At 37.1% G+C, this 20583-nt stretch overlaps 1 protein-coding gene across 2 annotated transcripts in view; it reads left to right on the top strand.

Moving 5' to 3' along the window:
• LSAMP (limbic system associated membrane protein) overlaps window positions 1-20583 on the top strand; it is an 817304-nt gene that overhangs the window by 734031 nt on the left and 62690 nt on the right. For both annotated transcript variants that reach the window (XM_021007122.2, XM_021007124.2), the window contains exon 4: window positions 13436-13570. In XM_021007122.2, coding sequence (XP_020862781.1) covers window positions 13436-13570 — 135 coding nt within the window. The remainder of the gene's footprint in view (window positions 1-13435; window positions 13571-20583) is intronic.

Below are 20583 nucleotides of genomic sequence, written 5' to 3'. Positions count from 1 at the left end.
ATTTCTACATTCTCTGCCACAGTTCTGTCCTATTTTTAATTCTTCTTTCATGTGTTGGCCTTGTGCCATCAATTCTTTCTGGCTAAATTATTGTGATCTGCACTCCTTTCCTCTCTGCTGCAAGAACTTCAAGGACTGAAGGGGGTTCTCAACTAGTTCACTGTTTTGTAGATGAACATGTTTCCTTATAACCAAGTCTCCTCAACCATTCTGAAAAACTTCCTATGCAACATCACTCTAGTTCACCCAAAGGTTTTCAAAGACATCAAAAGTCAATGGTTGATTCATTAGAAGCATTTAGGTCTAATTCACTCCTAGTTCACACCTCCAGGTGATTTATTATAATTTAGAAGTCCAGTGTCTCTTTAATTATTGAGATGGAGACATAGGGTGCCTTTTTTACACCTGCTTAGATCTTCCAAGGAATAATTGCATTTATAGGCACCCTGCTTCCCATAAACCATCTGGTCAGTAAAATATGCTTCAAACTGCTTTCTGGTACTTATGGCATCCCTTATGTGATAGATTATCCATCAATGGAAAATTCCCAAAGATCATTTTGTACTTGAACCAACTTAAAGTCTACTGACTTCAACCAACAAAATTTCCTTAAACTAGACTAAATAGTTCACTCAACTCATCGTCCCATTGTAGCAGTCAAGGAATAACAAGATAAGCACAGATAAGGTCAAGACAGCACAAGAAACCATAATGGAAGGGTAAAGAGTTGGGTAGGGCTGTCTGCTCCTTCATTTTAGTTGCATTCCAAAGGCTTCCATGAAAACTCTGCCCCTTCTTTGGTTCAGTTGCCTTGCTGAGCTCACTTAACACATTTTTTTAAATGCCAATTGATTTCTGTGGCTCTAAAAAGAGACAGTTGTTGTTCTCTTCTCTCTTGATATTAAATCCTTATGGCAACATCACTACTAACATATGGGGATGCCCCTGCAGATTTTATGATAATACTGAAAGATCTGTTGTTCCTACTTCTTTGCAATGATTCCAATCTTGTTTTTAAATTAGAGAGAGCAATTTTCTGCCCTGGGATTCAACTACAGTGTTATCCAAAAGGCATTTGACTCAAGTTAGGTATTTCATTCCGATTTTATTTATTTGTTGAATTGTTTATTCAATATAAGACATTCAACTTAGTCACCATGTATTTATAAACTGCTTATTATGCATCAGGTCTTCTGCCAGGTTCTGAGGACACACAAAAAAAGGTAAAACCATGATCCCTGCCTTCAAGCAGCTCACAGTCTACTAGAGAAGATAATGCTCAAACAATTATATATAGAGAAGATATTACAAAGTAAATGAAAGGTAATCTCAGAGAAAAGACACTAGCCAAAAAGGCACAGAAATACCTCCTGAAGGTGGGATTTGAGCTAAGTCTTGAGAAAATCTTCCATAAGGTAGAGGTGAAGTGAGCGAACTTTCTAGAAATGGGAAAGTTAATGAAAGCGTATAGAGTCCAGAGATGGACTGTCACATTCAAGGAACATGAAAGAAATTAATTTCAATACATCATCAAGTACCTGGAAGCTAGTAAAGTATAAGAAGTCTGGAAAGATAGGAAGGGGCCAGGTTGTGAAGAGTTTTAAAAGACAGACTAGGATTTCAAATTTGATACCATAGGTAATAGGGAGCCACTGGAATTTCTTAAGTAGAGGTGGTAGTGAACAAAGTTATTATTTTGTAGTAACAACATAGGCTTTAAGGTTTACAAAGGACTTTCCTCAATGTAATTGTAAGGACTAGATACTGCAAACATTATTCCTGTTGTACAGATAAATAAACTAAGTCTTGGAAAAGTTAAGTGACTTACCATGGTCATGCACTGTCAGCCAAAGTCAGGAATTGAACCAAGACCTCCTGAGTGCAAACCCAGCACTATTTCCATTACACCATGATGCCTTTACAATATGGTTTTTTTTTCATATTTTACTCTTGTCATAGGGTCATAAATTTAGAGCTAGAAGATAACTTTGAAGATCATTGAGTCCAACCAGGAGTATGCTGGTAAATGTTTAACAATTGTCTCTCAAAAAAAATGTACGTAGGATGCACTTTTAAATATAATCTGTATTTTTTAACATTTTCTCTATCCCTTTCTTAAGTCTAGATAAACAACCAAACAATTAACCAAGTCCTAATTTGTAACATTTGATGTTTTCTGTAGTATCAATGCTCACATGAAAAATTTAACAGCTCTCAAAAGTCACTACAAGCTGGATCCATCACAGTCTTGAGTCATACCCTTTCATTTTAGAGATGAGAAAACTCAGGTAAGAGAAGTTGAGTGATTTGCCCAGGGCAACACAGCTAATGAGTGACTGAGAAAGGATTTGAATCTAATCTAGTGCCATATGTGCTGCACTATACTGCCTCTCAAAGATAGATTCATTCATTCATATACTCAGCATACATTTAGTAAGTACTTAATACTCGGAATGTAAGTGATGTCTAAGTTAATTTACCAATGTGTGTGGTGTGTGTTTATAGGGTATTTGCTCTGTGACATTATGGAATACGCTCCTCTGTGAAGAACCCCTTCAGGGAGCTAATACAGTTATGTGGTTTTAATGACCTTGTACTTATAGATGGCTCTCATAACTTCTTCTTTAGCCGGGAACTTTTCCTAGCTCCATATTCCCAGGTCTTGGTCCTCACAAAACATTTTCAGTAGGATATCCCAGTAACAATTGAAACCACAAATTTAAAGCTTTCCAAACTGTTCTCATTGTTTTCCATGACAGGTAGGTACTCCTTTGTAATTCTGCCCCTCCATGGTCATCACAACTTTCCCTTGCTTCCCCTATCCCAGAGGCATACAGTATTAAAGTGATCAGAACCTCATTTGCCTTCACATATCATCTATCACATTCAAGTTAGGCAACCAAGTGTAGTTGATACGGAGGGGAAGAACTATGCTCCAATCCCCCCTCAGATACTACTGATGTGATTACAGAAAAATCTGGGTGTCAAGCAATTCTCTAAGGCTATGAGTTGTAAACATTTTTTGATCTGTGGAATTCACTGATCCACAAAATCTTAGCATAATGATATGCTTTTCTGCCTAGCTTTACAAATTTCCCATAATGCCATCTGCATCCATTCTTTGTCTTTAGAGCTAGAAGGGACATCAATCAATCAATCAACAATCATTTATTAAGTACCTGCTATGTGCTATGCACTGTGGTAAGTGCTAGGGACCTAAAAAGAGGCAAAAGAGAGGCCCTGCCCTCAAGGAGTTTATAATCTAATGGGGGATTATATAATCTATATGAAAAGAAATATATGCAAAGCAAGCAAAACCAGAAAAAATAGTAAATAATTAACAGAGGGAAGGCCTCCTGGTCTCTACACCACAGCAACTTTTCTGTAGTCCTCTGCCAACTACCCTCCTGCCATGTCACTAGCTTCTTTTAGGCTTACTCTTATATAGTGAGCCTGTGTTCTAAACAAATTTCTTTGAAGTCTTACCCTAGGATGATTTAGTCTCCCGTTCTTCTCCCTCATCCTCTCTATCACTCTGTATCTCCCAGCTTCTTCAAATCCCAACTCAAAACTCTATGTTTCTCATTGTGTCTTTATTTTACTGATGCCTCAGCATTTACGTTTTCAGTCTGGAATATAATTTCCTCTTACCAATATGCTAGTACTTTAGTATTTTCATATGTGATAGTACTCTTTCACCAACTCAGTTGTGAATTAATAATATCAAAAATTTAGAACTGGAAATTAGTTTAGAGGCCAGCAAGTCTAATCCCTTCATTTTATACGTGAGGAAACTGAGGCACAGAAAGGCTAATACTATCTACAAAATAATAACTAGCATTTATATACTGTTTTATGGTTTACAAACTTTACAAATTTTCTCTCACTTTGTTCTTACAACCCTGTGAGGTAGACACTGTTATTATCTTTATTAATTATTGTGTTGCTGATCCAATCTAATCCAATCATATCCAACAAGCATTTATTAAAGCACTGGGCATAAAGAGACAAAACAAATAAATGAGCAAAAGTTCCATTAAGGAATTCACATTCTACTGGGGCGGTGGGGGGAGATACATGTAAGGGACCATGAGAAATAGCCTATCCTGAAAATTTGACTTTACATTCAGAATTGTGAAGGACAAACAGAACTCTAAAAAATCTAACCAAGTTGGGGAGGAATGAATTGTGAAGGAAAATTAAATTTTAAAATGCCATGGCCCAGAGGCAGAAAAGCAAACCTAAATAGAATCTACAGCCTCAAATTACAGCAACCAGCTGACTGTATGTAAAAATGAAAATGCAAACCATAATGAATTTGGTTTCTGTAGATGCCAGGAAAATAATGCCAGGGTATTCTTCATCACTTGGCTCATTTTCTTTCATGGAACCAGAGCCAGTTTTAAATCTTCTTTACCATTGTTTTTTTCCCCAGTTTTTGGCTACTGACTACAACCCCTGGGTCTATAGAAGGCATGAAGCCAACTTATACCATACACACCCTCTTGTGCTTTGCTGTTTAAACAGTCATTACTTCCATGAAGCATTCTATCCCCCTCTACCTACACATATAGCTCGCTCTCTCTCTCTCTCTCTCTCTCTCTCTCTCTCTCTCTCTCCTCTCTCTCTCTCTCTCTCCCCTCTTTCTCTCTCTCTCTTTCTCTCTTTCTCTTTTTCTCTCTCCTTCCTTCCCTCCTTCCTTCCCTCCCTGTCTCCATCCCTTGCTCCATTCTCTTCCCTTCACTCCCTCCTTCTCTCAGAAGTTCACTCTGTTGCATAAAGAACTCTTCTTTGTTTAATGTCCTGAATCTCAAGAACTAATCCCATTAATTCCCCTAATTTTAACCCTTCCTCATTTTCCCTTTACCCTTCAGCCTGTGTCTCTTTAAATATTTCTTTAATTTCTCTCTCTGGTTTCACACTGCGATTGGTCTCAATGACAATATGCCCACATCACCCTCTTAATCATACACCATTTACCACCCTTCACCCATCTCATTTGGTGATAAGTTCTTTCAACCATGGGATAGTATAACTGCATGACAAGGAAGGAACTCTAAACAAGGTTGGGAAGCTGAAAAAACAGAAACTTCAAAGGATTTGATGGGAAGAGATATCACAGCTGGAAATACAAATAGAACACTATTCACAGCCTTCTTTGCTTTTATTTCTTTATTTGATTGTTGCTGGTGAATATATTGTACAGTGTTGGGGAGGAGGGAAAAGAGGAGTCAGTGAATATGTCCTTGGGAAAAAAACAACAACATGAAAAGTGATGTAAGAACAGAAACTTGGTTTCAGCATTTGAAGTTACTACAGAAAACTTCAAATGGCATTACTGATTTGTAATCCTTTTTTCAACCATTTTTTTTAAAGGTTGAGTCTGATAGCTTGCTTCTGTTCAGCTATCACTACTTTCCTCAACACATATTCATGAAAAAGCAAACCAGTGATGTTTTTGGGGCTCTTTGAAAATGACTGTGTATACATGAGTGTACACATATGTGTATATATGCATATAATATATGTGGGATGGGAGGGCAGGATAAATCAATACTTTAAAAAAGGGTAAATAAATATCCTAAAATTAGCTAATGTATATACGATCAGTTATCACAGGCTGCCCCCATCCAAACAAACTGGAAACTTCATTATCTGACATACTTTCCCCTCGAGGATACAGCAGCAGTAGGAACCAATACCCCTAACAAGCACACAGGTTCACAAGACTCAAGTATTTATGTTTATTTACAGTTTAAGGGAAACACAGAGAATTTATATCAGAGCCCTTAGAAAATTATAATTTTGCTAATTAGAAAACCTACCTCCTAAGGCTCCAATTACTTCCAGTAACACTTGGAATCACAGCCCACTTGGCTGTGGAAGTCACTTCTATGTTGTTAACATAGCTTTTCAATATATGTATTATCCTGTGGTGTTTTATAGCCTTGTTCCTCTGGTCATCTGAGCAGCTACATGGCACAGTGGATAGAGCACTAGCCCTAGAGTCAAGAGAACCTGAGTTCAAATCTGGTCTCAGACACTTGACACTTCCTACCTGTGTGATTCTGGGCAAATCGTTTAACCCCAATTGCCTCATAAAAAAACAGTACTCAAAACTGCACTGTGTACTAGCAACCATGAGCTCCCATTCCCTCCTTTTGGGTTATTCTTGGCTGACTTGATTCCACATAATAGATAAATGAAGAGGCTTCCTTATTCTCACTCTTGGCCTGAGGGCCTTCTACCTCATGTCTGAGGAAAGAGTAAAAGAACTAAGATGTGCAGTTTAAGTAAATAGTGACTAAAAGGAGGATATGCTAATTATATGCAAAAATTTGAAAGGAACATACACTAGGGAGGATGAGGAGTTATTTAGCTCAATAGTGAGATATTAACAGAAAAGATGAAATAACGTTGAGAAGGGGAGATTTAAACTAAACATCAGTTCCCAGAATGAACAGAATGAAGAACAAGGTCTGTAAGGAGGTAGAAATAGGTTGAATTATTCAAAATGCAAAATGTTGAACTTATATTTCTAATAAACATTTTCAAGGGGGCAGAAACTAGAATCAGAAGTTATAATTTTGTAACTAGAAACTGGGAGAGGGGCAGGAGTAAGACCAGATTGCTCCTAAAATGAAAAATAGTTAATGAGCAGTAGAAAGAGCCTCAAACCCTTGTAAACTAGAGAAAATTCATTGAGTTTGTATCAAGGAAAGAGGCTAGATGTAGTCATATAATTGATGAGTTGAGAACTAATCATCAAAATGGGTTATAAGAATGGAAGAGAAAAATTTGCAATAGGAAGAGATATCAATTTGTCAAGGACCTGTTCAGTGATGGGCCTAAGTTTCATCATCTGTAAAATGGGAGGGTTGGACCAGATAACCTTTGTGGTACTATATAGCCCTAACTCAATGATCCTATGAACTACTAAAATTAGGTAGATAATGGCTACCTATAACTATATGCCTAACAACTTTAGGCAACTAGATTTTGTGGTCATAGCAGTTCAAGGTAATTTAGGTAGGAATAGAAGTTGCTATTGGGTCATTTCAGTTGTGTCTGACTCTTTGTGACCCCATTGGGGATTTTCTTGGCAGAGATACTGAAGTGGTTTTCCATTTCCTTCTCCAGCTCATTGTACAGATGAGGAAACTGAGGCAAAGAGCATTAAGTGAATTGCCCAGGGCATGGGAGTAGGGATAAAGAAATGAGTCATGAAGTAGGTAGTGTTCGAACTGAATTTTGAAGGAAACAAGGAATTCTAAGAGGTGAGCCTGAGTAGGGGATACATTTCAGGAGTGGAAGATAGCTAGTGCAAAGGCACAAAGACGTGACTTGGAGTGACATGTGTGAGGAACAGCAAGAAGGCCAATCAGCCTGAATTGTAAATTTCAGGAAGGGAAGTAAGATAAAACCATGTTAGAATGGAAGGTTAAGGCCAGGTTGTGAAGGGCTTCAAATGATAAACAGAGGAGTCTATATTTGATCCCAGACACAAGACTGAAGCTTAATTGTTAAAAGAATGACAAGATCAGAGCTAAAGTTTAGTAAAATCACTTTAGCATCTGCATGAAAGATAAATTGAAATGAAGATAAATGAGTCAGGACCAATTGGAAAGCTATTGAAATAGTCCAGGCAGGAAATTATGAGGGTCTGAACTGGAGGTTTAAGCAAACAAGTAGAGAAAAAGAGAACAGAACCCAAGAGAACATTTTGTGGAGTTAGGACAATAAGGTCTAGTAATTGATTTGATACAGGTGTGAGGGACCATGAAGAGCCAAAGATTTTAGAAATGGCAGATCTTGTTCACTGGAAAGTTCATGGTGTCTTTGACAAAAATAGAGAAGTTCAGATGGATAGGTTGGAGAAGAAAGATAATATGTTCCATTTTAGACATGTCCAGTTTGAGAAGCTTCTGGGACATCTAATTGTAAGTGGCTAATATATAGCCCCTGATACAGAAGGAGAGGAGAGGAGAGGGAAACTAGAGGGGCAGCTAGGTAGTAGAGTGGACAGAGCACCAACCCTGGAGTCAGGAGGATCAGAATTCAAATGCAGCCTCAGATACTTACTAGCTGTGTGACCCTGGGCAAGTCATTTCAACCCCAATTGCCTCCAAAAAACCCCCAAAAAAACAAAAAACAATTTCCAGGGTCAGTTTTGTTCTGTGGGTCATTTTCATAGTGATGATGAACCTATGGAAGTGGGTTAGGTCACCAAGTGAGAGGACATAGAAATATAAGGATGCAGGACAGATCCTTGGGGAATACCCAGAGTTAGGGAGATGTGATATGAGTGTGAACAAATCTAGAGTGGTCAGGCAGGTAAGGAGAGACCCAAGAGAGAATACCATCATAAAACAAAGAAAAGAAAGTATGTAAGAGGAATGGATGGTCTAGTGTCAAATGAGGCAAAGAGCTCAAGAAAGGTGAGGAGTGAGAAAACGCCATTAGATTAGGCAATTATGAATTAAATTGGAAACTTTGAAGAGAGCCGCAAAGTGAACGGTAAGGTTGTAATCCAAATTACAAAGAATTAGGAAGCAAGTGAAAAGAGAGTAAGTGAAGGCAATGCATGTAGATAGCTTTTTGTTTTAGATTCCCTTTGAAAAAGAGAAGAAATATAGGATGATGGCTTAAGAGGATGGTAGGGCCTTGTAAGAATTGTTTAGGGATAGGGAAAACTTGAGTGTTTGTGAACAGCAGAGGAGGAACTGATTAGAGGGAAGGAAACGATTGTGGGGGCAATCTGCTAAAGAAGGTGGGAAGAAATGAGATAAAGAAATGTGAAGAAGGATTGGTCTTGGTGAGGAGAAGGGTCACTTCTTATGATATTTTTTTGGGGGTTAGGCAATGGGGTTAAGTGACTTGCTCAAGGTCACACAGCTAGTAAGTGTTATGTGCCTGAGGCTGAATTTGAACTCAAGTCCTCCTGAATCCCAGGGCCAGTGCTCCATCCACTTGCCACCTAGCTGCCCCAGGGTCACTTCTTTATCAGATGCTGAAATAAAGGAAGAGAGAATGGAGGGTAGTAATGCAGAGAAGGGGAACTGAATAAGCTTAAGGTAAAGGACACTCACCAAAGTAGGAGGCAAGGTCCTTAACTGAGTGGGAACATAGAAAAGATGGTGTGGTGTGGAAGACTCCAGGAGAAGGTAACTGGAAACAAAGTTCTGTTTCTCCAGCTTCAGGTCTTCTATCACTTTCAGCAGCTCGGGAAGATTAAGCAATTTGGTCACAGAGATACTAAGTGTCAGAGGTAGAATTTGAACTCAGGTCTTCCTGAATCCATTTCTATCACTCATGGTAATAATATGCTACTTTTCATGTTGGAAAAACCAAGGTGGCACCTAACTGAGATGTGGAATATTGTCATTAAGGATTAGCTTTGTTTGCTCAATAGCCTGAAATGAAAACAAACAAACAAAACTATAGTTTTTCAGGTAGAAGTTATAAAATGCAGTAAATCTGCACAATATTAGTATTTCTACATATTTTATAGAAACAATAACTTTGCAGGGCCCTACCATACATTTTTGAAGTCAAAAAGTATATCTAGGCCCAGACTGTAACCACAGAATCCTTAGTATTCTGTGTCCTCTTATAGGGATATTTGTCTGCCTACCAACAAGTAGTCTAGTACTCCAGGAAATTAAATTTGTGAGAAGATTCAGGCCCAACAGGTTTACTAGGTCCTACTGATTTTGTCTTGTTGTGAGGAGAATTCATGTTGAGAATTTGTGTCATGGGCTAACCAGATAATATATAAAAAATGCTGGGGAGGGGAAGGCAGGCAAGAAATATTAAGGAAGGTACACAATAGGAGAACCCACTAAATCAAAGTCATGCTGTTTCTCCAGGAGTAAATTATATAGTAGAGGAAAAACAACAAAGGTACAAAGTTTCAGGGAAAATCAACCAATTACTTAAGTCTTAGGAAGGCTGAAAATTCAACATAGTTAGAATACAGCTTGAGCAGCCAGTTTATGTTTTCTCAAGGACTTCTGGGAGTGATCTTCTTTTCAAGCCTCCTCATCCAAGAAGGGTTGATGTGCTTCAACTAGTGCTGACACTGCCTTTGGGATGGGGTTGTTAAAATTGAGTCTGGTCTTCATAACTTAATTTCCTGCTGTTTGGAACTCAGGTCACAATAAGGCATTTTGCTCAAAATCACTGCGGATTGATAGAGGATGCCAAGGAATGTGATTAAGTATAAATGTGAGGCTTTAAGCATATTAATGTTGTTAGGGTAGGCACAGTAGTAAAATATGTTACCAGAGAACATGCAATCAAAGATTGCTCTAACATTAATGTATACAAAGTAGTCAGTCAGTCTGGGAGTAGAAATGTAATGAATGTGTCGGAGATTTTGGAAAATTTGGAAAATGAAAAAATGGGCAGTTTAGGATAGCTGCTTAAGATAAATCTTGGATAGATAGAGTGGTGTGTGCATGCCTCTAATCCCTCTTATTGGGAAAGGCTGAGTCTGGAGGATCTTGTGAGTTGAGGAGTTCTGAGCAGCAGTAATACCAATTGGTGTTTACACTAAGTCCATCCCTAATATAGCGAGCCCATTGGTGAGCAAAGTTGGAGATGGAAAATTGGACAGTGGAAGAAAGTTTCAGACAGTATAGGTAGAGTTGAGAGTCGTTAGTATCAGTCTTTAGGTAATTTAATCCTTGGAAGTTGATGAGCTAATATATGATCTACATATTGATTTATTTTTGCTTAACTGTACATATTATAAGGAAACAGATCTACCCATACGCATACATGTACATGGTTTCCCAAAATCTTCCTTCAATTTTAAGCTATTAAAGATATATATATATATATATATATATATATATATATATATATATATATATATATATATTTTTTTTTTGTTTGTTTGTTTGTTTGTTTTTGGTGAGGCAATTGGGGTTAAGTGACTTGCCCAGAGTCACACAGCTAGTGAGGGTTATGTGTCTGAGGCCAGCTTTGAACTCAGGTCCTCCTGACTCCAGGGCTGGTGCTCTATCTGCTGCGCCACCTAGCTGCCCCAAGATCGATCGATCTATCTATCTATCTATCTATCTATCTATCTATCTATCTATCTATCTACCTACCTACCTACCTATCTAGATAAGTTAACAGTTTTTATATATAAACCTCTTTCTTTTTTTTATACTGGGATGTTTCTATTTTTGCATTGCGAATGTTTACAGTGTAAAACAATTTAAAATGAAGTCTGCTTAAGAGGCAGTCTTAACAAAAGACAAAAAGAGGTTTTATGGTGTTCAGTATTCCGTGACCCTAGTCTATGGTATGTTACTTTAAAGGTTCTGGCTCTGCTCATTTTGAGTGTCCTGGTAAATCTAGTCAGTCTAGTTAATGGACTTGGCCTGCATACTAGGCACAGCATATGCTTCTTAGTTGGCTAACAATTATGTGTATGCAACCATCGGAGAATGTCTTGGAAAGGAAAACATCTTGCAATATATGAAAATAGCTACTGATTATTGGCATTCAGTTTTTGATTATCACATATATATATATATATATATATGTATATATATGTATATATATGTGTGTATATATATATATATATATAATATATATATATATATATATATATTATATATATCTCACATATAATTTTGATTCTGTAGCAGGGTTAGCTCCTTACCCTACCTCACCCTTCTTCCAACTTTCCAAGAAAATCTAGTTACACTTTTATCCCTCTATTCTAGAATGCCAGACTTTTGGTGCAGTGCATATTTGCTATCTGTTCCTCTGGCATGGTTCATATATAGAGTTCCCTCCTTCTACCCTCTTAAGGAGTCAGCTAATCAATCAGTTCTACTTTTTGTAAAGAACACTAGGGCCAGAAAAAAAGGAGAGAGAGGACTCCTTCCTTAGAGAAGACCGATGTGTCCAATTTCAAAAGTTTTAAGATTTTATATTTCTAGTTACCACTTACCACTAGGAAAGCCATGAGTAGCTCACCCCTCCCTTAATCTGTTGCAGAATATAAAATTCCCATCAACATCCTGCCCTTTAACTTGATCATATATGTGAAATGAATCTGGATTGTACCACCATGACCGCTGAGCCTTCCAGGTTTGCTGCCTGTGATTCCTGTCCCTCCCTATACACATTTACCACCACGACATTTCTTGCTTCTGCCTCCTTCTCTCCACTTAAAGAGCCACCAGCTTAGCCCATATCTTGCATCGTATCTTGCCTAGACTACTGCTATAGCCAATTATTGTAAAACTGTAATTAGTGCTTCCAGTCTTTCCCTTCCCCATTCCACATAGTAGCCAAAATAACCTTTTTAAGGTAAAGGTCAGACCAGATTACTTCTCTGCTCAAAGAATTTCTGTGGCTCCCCTTCATCAATGGGATCAAATACAAATTCATCTAAGGCATTCAAGGCCCTCCACAATCTCCTACCTAACTATCCAAGTCAAGATGAGTCAAGTGAAATCAAAGTGCATCTATTAAGTACCTATTGTGTGGCAGGCACTGTGCTAAATACTTTCCAGTCTTACCCTATGCTGCTTTCCTTCTGAAACTCTACATTCTAACCAAACTGGACTCAGAGATGTTCCTGAAGTCAATCCTTCATCTCCTAACTATGTATTAGTCCCACGGTTGGAATCTGCTTCTTGGAATCTCTGTCTTCAAAGACCAGCTCAGATACAACCTGCTTCATCTAACCTACCCTGTTTGCCTAGTTGGTATTGTTCTTTCTCTCTCCTCCATTTTCTTCATATCATACTTATTTGTATACATCTTAAAACTGTAATTTCCCCAATGAAGTGTAAAACCCTGGAAGACAGAAACTTCCATTTTTAATCTTCATATCCCCCAAACCTAATAGGTCAGTGCCTTGAACATCATAATAGGTGTTTAATAAGAAATGACTTTTTAATTGATTGGTGATATAGTTTAATATTGAGGAGCAAAGTCAGTGGCAGTTTCAAAAGTGAGCAGAATTTTATGGAAGTTATGTGAATAGAGTATATGTACAGTGGTATGAAAGAGGAAATAGGGAGTATGGCTTTGACTGGTACATATTTTCACATGGGATTCAGTGAAATTTGCTTCAAATCAACAAATATCTATTATGTACTATTCACAAGGCATGATCCTAAGTGCCAGGGATATAGAACCAACAAGGAAATAGTAGCTAGTCTCAATGAGCTTGAATTTTACTAGAATTTACTAGAATTGTTTCCTAGAGGGACAGTGTGAGATTCATGCCACCTGTGAATGTGGTCTGCTGTATGTATATATGTATGCATGTATTATGTATTATGTATGTATCTATGTATCTATGTATATACATGCATACACATGCATGCATATTGTACATATTTATATTCTGTATGCCTTTTTTGCTGGTATAAATATGATATTGATTTATTTGGTTTTTTAGGAAGAGAATTTGAAGGAGAAGAAGAATACCTGGAGATCCTTGGCATCACAAGGGAGCAGTCAGGCAAATATGAATGCAAAGCTGCCAATGAGGTTTCCTCAGCAGATGTCAAACAAGTCAAGGTCACTGTGAACTGTGAGTATGTCACGTGTGAATCACAGATGCAATTAGCACAGAGATTTGTGGAAGCAATTTCTAAAGGTTGCAGATAACAGTAGCCAAGGGCATTTCATGTTGAACAGAAATTCTGTTCTGGTCAGAGCAGCCCTGGGTACAATCAGATTTTCCAATGATAAAATGTGGCCCTTAGATCAGATAGAATACCTCTGCCAAGATAATCATGAAGAGATTTTTTTTTAAGAGCCACAACTAGGGTTGAGTGATTGGAGCTTTGTCCCAGGGTGTCAAAATGTAAAGGTGTATTACTTCATTGGCTAGATACAACTGAGTTTAGCACCTAGTTAGCAAGGTGCTGTGTATGTATATACACATATACATGTGTGTGCACATGTACACATACATACACACATAAATAGTTGAACTACATTATATAGAGAATAAAATAAACATAATTATATATTGGCCTGCCATAATTTTTTTAATGGTTCAGCATACAGATCAGATAATTATAAACATGGACAAAACAAACCTGGAAACTCAGATGTCCCTAATTTTTATGGTTTTCAGAGGCTATATCTCTCTCCAAAGAAGGATAACATATAAGTAATTTTATTTTGGTAATAATACATTTTTCAATCAGTTATTAAGTATATAGGGGAATAAGATTAAAATATGAAACTGGGTTAGTGCTACTTGACTGAATGACTGTGAGATTTTGACTCAGTCCCTTAACTTTCTTTGCTCATATGCCACTAATCGTCATTTGCATCATGGGAGGTTGGGGTTGTTTGATAATTCAGTATTAGTGTTCATTTTATCAGAATGTCTAAAAACTGTGTTAGCAAAGAAGGTTCACTAATATGCATTAGTAGGTAAATAAATAAATAAAAGTACTTTGAACCTCTGTAATGAAAGGTTTAGTAATTTAAAAAAAATAAGAGTAGAAAATAAAAATGAGTGAAAGAGGAAGAGGAATGGAACCCTGTGATATGTCCACCCAGCAAAGCATTTTTTAAAAATTCACTTACACTGTACAAAAAGAAGCATCTTTCTACTGAGGTATCTCTATCACAAACTTTACCTAGTGACAGGATAATCTAGCTGCCCAGACCTGCCCTTTTGTACAATCACTGAATTCCTATTCTGAAGTGTATGAAAGTGGATTTCCAGTCTAGCTCGATTACTTTCTGCTTTGTTATATTCACCATGCCATTATACTTGTCTGGAGTTTGGGGGACAGCCCCTGAGGTAGGTTGTGAAATCTCCTTCATGATAGATGCTGCAAAACAGAATCGGCACCTGTCTTACATGTTTAAGGAGCTGATGTTTTAGTAAAGAGGGGCTGTATTTAATGACACTTGAGGTATCTTAAAAGTCTCTTTTTTGGTAGCACTCTTGATTTTTATGAAATGTCATTATTATTATTCTCCAACAGAGAGAAGAAAGGGAAAAGAAAGAAAGAAGAGAGTGGGAAAAAGATAGGCAAAAGGAAAGGGGATAGACAGACAGACATTTATAGTTTCAGAGACAAAATAAAAATTTCCATACTATAAAATGCTTTGGGACATTTTCAGATGAAAGGCATTTTCTCTGAGTGTTTATATAACTTTATAATTAGGTTAGTTCACTTCTTTTATGTGGATGCACCCTCACCAATATCATCTACCTCTTTCCTGACTTTTAGAGTTAAGATTTCATTTTCTATTAATTGACCTTCATCTTAATTAGATTGCATAGAGCCCAATCATGGAATACATGGAAAATATTTATGTTTCCATTGTGTGAAACATCAAAGTGGCATGGATTGCAGATTGTTCCTAAGATCAAAGCTATCAGCCTAGGCCATATTATTAGTGCAATTAGCCTGACATTGCTCCTTCTTGACTGTCCCCAAAGTGTAGCTTAAAATGGCCAAATGACAATCAGTTTTCAAGGAAAGGGTTTTATGAAAATTGGAGCTTTTTTGCTAGTGACAAGTGAATCACAAGAAAGTAGAAACAAAGCTACAAGCCTCTATAAAATTCCTTTCACCTATTTATCCATAAATCTCTTAAGAGAGCCCTGGAAGACCGCCGGTATTTACTATCACAACTAAGAAATATTTCACAAGTATACTGTGCTATCTCAAAGCAACTTCTAAATTTGATTTCAATCCTGAACAAAATTTAGAAAGTACAATGAGACACTGATTCCCTTAAGAATCATCTTTATTCCAAAATATTACATTCTCAGGCTGGGTTTATGTGACACTATAGCAATTGGTTGAAAAGTTTTAATTCATCAGTAAATTGTTGCAACTACACTACTCACATTGACTGATTTGAATGGCTGTACAATACATATATCAGGTTTGATGTTTTTTAGGAACTGAAAACCATTAGAGAATTAAGTTCTTGTGCAGAAGGCAGTGCACTGGAAGAAAGGCTTCAGTGTGCAAACCAAGAGAAAAAAGACCTGAAAAGGGATGAACTCCGACCTATGTCTGGAGTTGGAGTAAAATGATATTTCATACATAAAGTAGGAAGAGAAGAAAGTGGGGGTACTCAAAACTTGGAGCTAAGAAATGATTTTGAAGAACTTTCTGAAAAAGAGCATTCTGTTGGAGAAGCAGTTCCTTATCTTCCAAGGAATGATCAAATGGACCCATAAGTACAGTTAGGTAGGAGATCCTCCAATGGGTGTCAGAGAAAGAAGAGAAAAGTAATGATGGTTGGCAACACCAGACTGAGGGGCACTGAGGCAGCTATTTATTGACTTAATAACAACACTATCTTTCCTAGGGGCTAATGACGATGATGATGATGATAGCTAGCATTTACATGCCATTTTAATATTTGCAAAGCACTTTACAGATATTATCTCATTTGATCCTCATATCGTCCCAGAAAGGTCTGAAGTCTTATCCGCATTTTTGTTATGTTTTCCTTCAGATGTCTTGAGAATCAATTCCCCAGTGTCCTGAAAACTGGGTCACCTCTAACATACAAATCATCTGTATACATTTGATTAAATCTAACCCTTTAACTATCTTCTTTCTTCAGTGCCATTTTTACTTCTGTAAACATAGTCAGAGCTAAGATGGATGTTAAGAGTCCAAACATGGTGGCTCCACAGTCTTTGATGCTGAAAAAAAGAGTTTGCTGTAAAAATTCCTGTAGATCTTCATCTTCCATCTGTTTATTGTCCTCTTTTTTAGTTCAGTTCTTAAATTCTGATCAGATGACTTTCCTTGGAGTCTCTTGCTTAACTTTCTTTCAATTGTTTTTCCTTACGTTGCTTCTTATGGGTTTATGAGGCAATACTGCTTATGATCTTCCACCATTCTTTTCTGGGAGATTTTACAAATCAGTGTTCCTCTTGACTGCCAGCTCTCTCCAAATGGCAAATAGATTAAATGTTTAACGTGGCCATTTTTAGGCTCTTTTGGTTTCCTCATTATGAGAGTTGATTTAAATTGCTTAAATTTCTAGGTAATTGTCATAAACAGTATCAATAACCTTTATTCAATCCATTGTTCATTTTTCAGTGTTAATAATTTTGTGTAATCAGTCAGGTTTGGCTTCTTTTAATTGTATGCGATGTCTTCATTTTCATTTTAATTTTTCTTCTAGCTTTGTATTAATTTTAATATTTTCTTTAATAAGCCCATTATCTTACTGTACACATATAGCTAATTCAAGACTGACTACCACATCAGTAATCGCTTGTTTTCTCTCTGTTAATTAATTTAATTTTTTGGCAATGCTATTTAACACTTACTATGCCCTGCACTTTTCCATTCTTTCATGAAGAAAGTATTCAGATATATAGACATTAAGTTTATTTGTAGTTCACAAGTACTTTGACCTTCTAATTCTTTACTCCTGAACTATGCTTTCCAAAATATTTTTTTACCATCCTTACCATACCAAATTTTCATCGAAGTCACCAAGAATCAAAGTTGATTCCACTTTAGTTCAGAACATCTAATTAAACCTGTACCAGATGCTACTGTACATTCTGCAGTTATTTTCATGGTGGTCTTTTTTTTTTTATTCACAAGATAACTTTATTATACATTTAAAAGGGGTAGGAATTTTACATAATAGATTTGCAGTTTCATGTACAATCATCTTGTTTTTTATTCTATGTTATGGAAATGCTTGTTTTATTCCATAAATTATATCGACATATAGATATCCTTTATAGTTAATTTTGGTATTTATAATGGTCAAAATAACTTATTTGCTGAAAGTCTTAAAACAATGTTGCAGTTATTGTATGCAATGTTCTCTTGGTTCTGCTCATTTCACTCATTATTATTTTGTGCAAGTCTTTCCATGTTTTTCTAAAATCGTTGAACTCATCATTTCCTCAAAATTTCATTTATTTATTTATTTATTTTTTATTTCAACATTCACTTCCACAAGATTTTGAGTTTCAATTTTTCTCCCCATCTCTCCCCTGCCCCCTCCTCAACAGCATACATTCTGAATGCCCCTTTTCTCAATCTGCCTACCTTTCTATGACCCCCGCCCCCATCCCCTTCCCCTTCTATTTTCCTATAGGACAGAATAGATTTCTGTATCCCATTGCTTGTATATCTTATTTTCCCAGTTGCATGTAAAAACAATTTTTAACATTTATTTTTAAAATTTTGAGTTCCAAATTCTCTCTCTCCCTCCCTACCCACCCACCTCACTGAGAAGGCAAGCAATTCGATATATATTCTATCTGTGCAGTCATGCAAAACACTTCCATAATAGTCATGTTGTGACTTCATCCTATCCGGGTCCTCATTTATTGTATTCTCTCCTTTGACCCTGTCACTTCTCAAAAGTGTTTGCTTCTGATTACCCCCTCCCCCAATCTGCCCTCCCTTGTATTGTTCCCCACCCCATTCCCTTCCCTCTATTTTCCTGTAGGGTAAGATAGATTTCCATACCCAATTGGGTGAGTATGTTATTCCCTGCTTAAGCCAAATGCAATGAGAGTAAGATTCACTCATTCCATCTCACCTCCTTCCTGTTCCCCTCCACTGTAAAAGCTTTTCTTACCTCTTTATATAAAATAATTCACACCATTCTACCTTTCCCTTTCTCCTTCTACCACCTCTTAATTTTAGTTTTCAGATATCATCCTTTCATATTCAACTCACCCTGTGCCCTCTGTGTGTGTGTGTGTGTATATATATGTGTGTGTGTGTGTGTGTGTGTGTATGTGAGTGTATGTATATATGTATATATACATGTATACACATATATATGTATATGTATATCCCCTCAAACTACCCTAATAGGGAGAAAGGTCTCATGAGTTACAAATATCATCTTTCTATGTAGGAATGTAAACAGTTCAACTTTAATAAGTCCCTTATGATTTCTCTTTCCTATTTACTTTTTCATGCTTCTCTTGAGTCTTGTATTTGAAAGTCAATTTTTCTGTTCAGTTCTGGTCTTTTCATCAAGAATACTTGAAAGTCCTCTGAAGGATTATACTCAGTTTTGCTGGGTAAGTGATTCTTGGTTTTAATCCTAGCTTCTTTGACCTCCAGAATATCATATTCCAAGCCCTCTGATCTCTTAAAGTAGAAGCTGCTAAATCTTGTGTTATCCTGATTGTGTTTCCACAATACTTGAATTGTTTCTTTCTGGCTGCTTGCACTATTTTCTCCTTGACCTGGGAACTCTGGAATTTTTCTAAATATTCCTAGGAGCTTTCTTTTTTGGGATCTCTTTCAGGAGATCATTAGATTCTTTCAGTTTCTATTTTACCCTTTTGGTTCTAGAATATCAGGACAGTTTTCCTCGATAATTTATTGAAAGATGATGTCTAGGCTCTTTTTTTGATCATGGCCTTCAAGTAGTCCAATAATTTTTAAATTATCTCTCCTGGATCTGTTTTCTATGTCAATTGTTTTTCCAATGAGATATTTCACATTGTCTTCTGTTTTTTCCATTCTTTTGGTTTTGTTTTATAATCTCTTGAATTCTCATTGAGTCATTAGCTTCTATTTACTCCATTTTAATTTTTAAGTAATTTTTTTAGTGAGCTTTTGGATCTCCTTTTCCATTTGGCCAATTCTGCTTTTCAATGCATTCTTCTTCTCATTGGCTTTTTGGACCTCTTTTGCCATTTGGGTTAGCCTTTTTTTTTTTTAAGTGTTATTTTCTACAGTATTTTTTTTTGTGTTTCCTGTAGCAATCTGTTGACTCGTTTTTCATGATTTTCTTGCATCACTCTCATTTCTCCACTCAATTTTTCCTTTATTTCTTTTACTTGCTTTTCAAAATCCTTTTTGAGCTCTTCCATGGCCTGAGGTCAATTCATAGTTTTCTTGGAGGCTTTGGATGTAGGAGATTTGACTTTGTTGTCTTCTTCTGATTATATGTTTTGATATTCTTTGTCACCAAAGTAAGATTCTATAGTCTGAGTTTTTTTTTTCCACTGCTTGCTCCTGTTTCCAGCTGATTACTTGACTTTTTGTTAAGGTAACCTTTTGTTAAGATTAAGTGTGGAGGGTGTACTGGCTAAAACTTCAGGGTTTGTTTGTTTGTTTGTTTCTTTCTTTCTTCATGAGGCAATTGGGGTTAAATGACTTGCCCAGAGTCACACAGCTAGTAAGTGTTATGTGGCTGAAGCTGGATTTGAACTCAGGTCCTCTTTACTGCAGGGCTGGTGCTCTATCTACTGTGCCACCTAGCTGACCCAGTTTGGGGAGTTTTGTGCAACTGTTTTCAGAGATACTTCTAGGGACCTGTAAATTTTCAGTTCTTCCAAAGTGGTATGATGAAAGGAGAGGTGGTTACTCTTTCCCTGGCCTGTGCTCTGGTCTATGAGCACTCTTTTCTGCCTTGGAACTGTGAGGATGATTCCCTCTCTATCACTGCCACAAGCTCCACCATGACCGTACTCTTCCTTGCCCCAGGACCACCACCCAGAACTGCGACCCAGATCCAAGCACTGGCCAGTAAAGAGATCCTGGCAATCCCCCTTTGATCAGCTGCTTTACCTCCCCCCGCCCCCGACCCCGCCACTGTCTGTGGGCA

The sequence above is a fragment of the Phascolarctos cinereus genome, unplaced genomic scaffold, assembly GCF_003287225.1.
Source record: "Phascolarctos cinereus isolate Bilbo 61053 unplaced genomic scaffold, phaCin_HiC Scaffold_726;HRSCAF=1367, whole genome shotgun sequence".
NCBI lineage: Eukaryota > Metazoa > Chordata > Mammalia > Diprotodontia > Phascolarctidae > Phascolarctos > Phascolarctos cinereus.
Note: the sequence above shows the minus strand (reverse complement) of the source record. Positions and strands in the feature narration are given on the sequence as shown.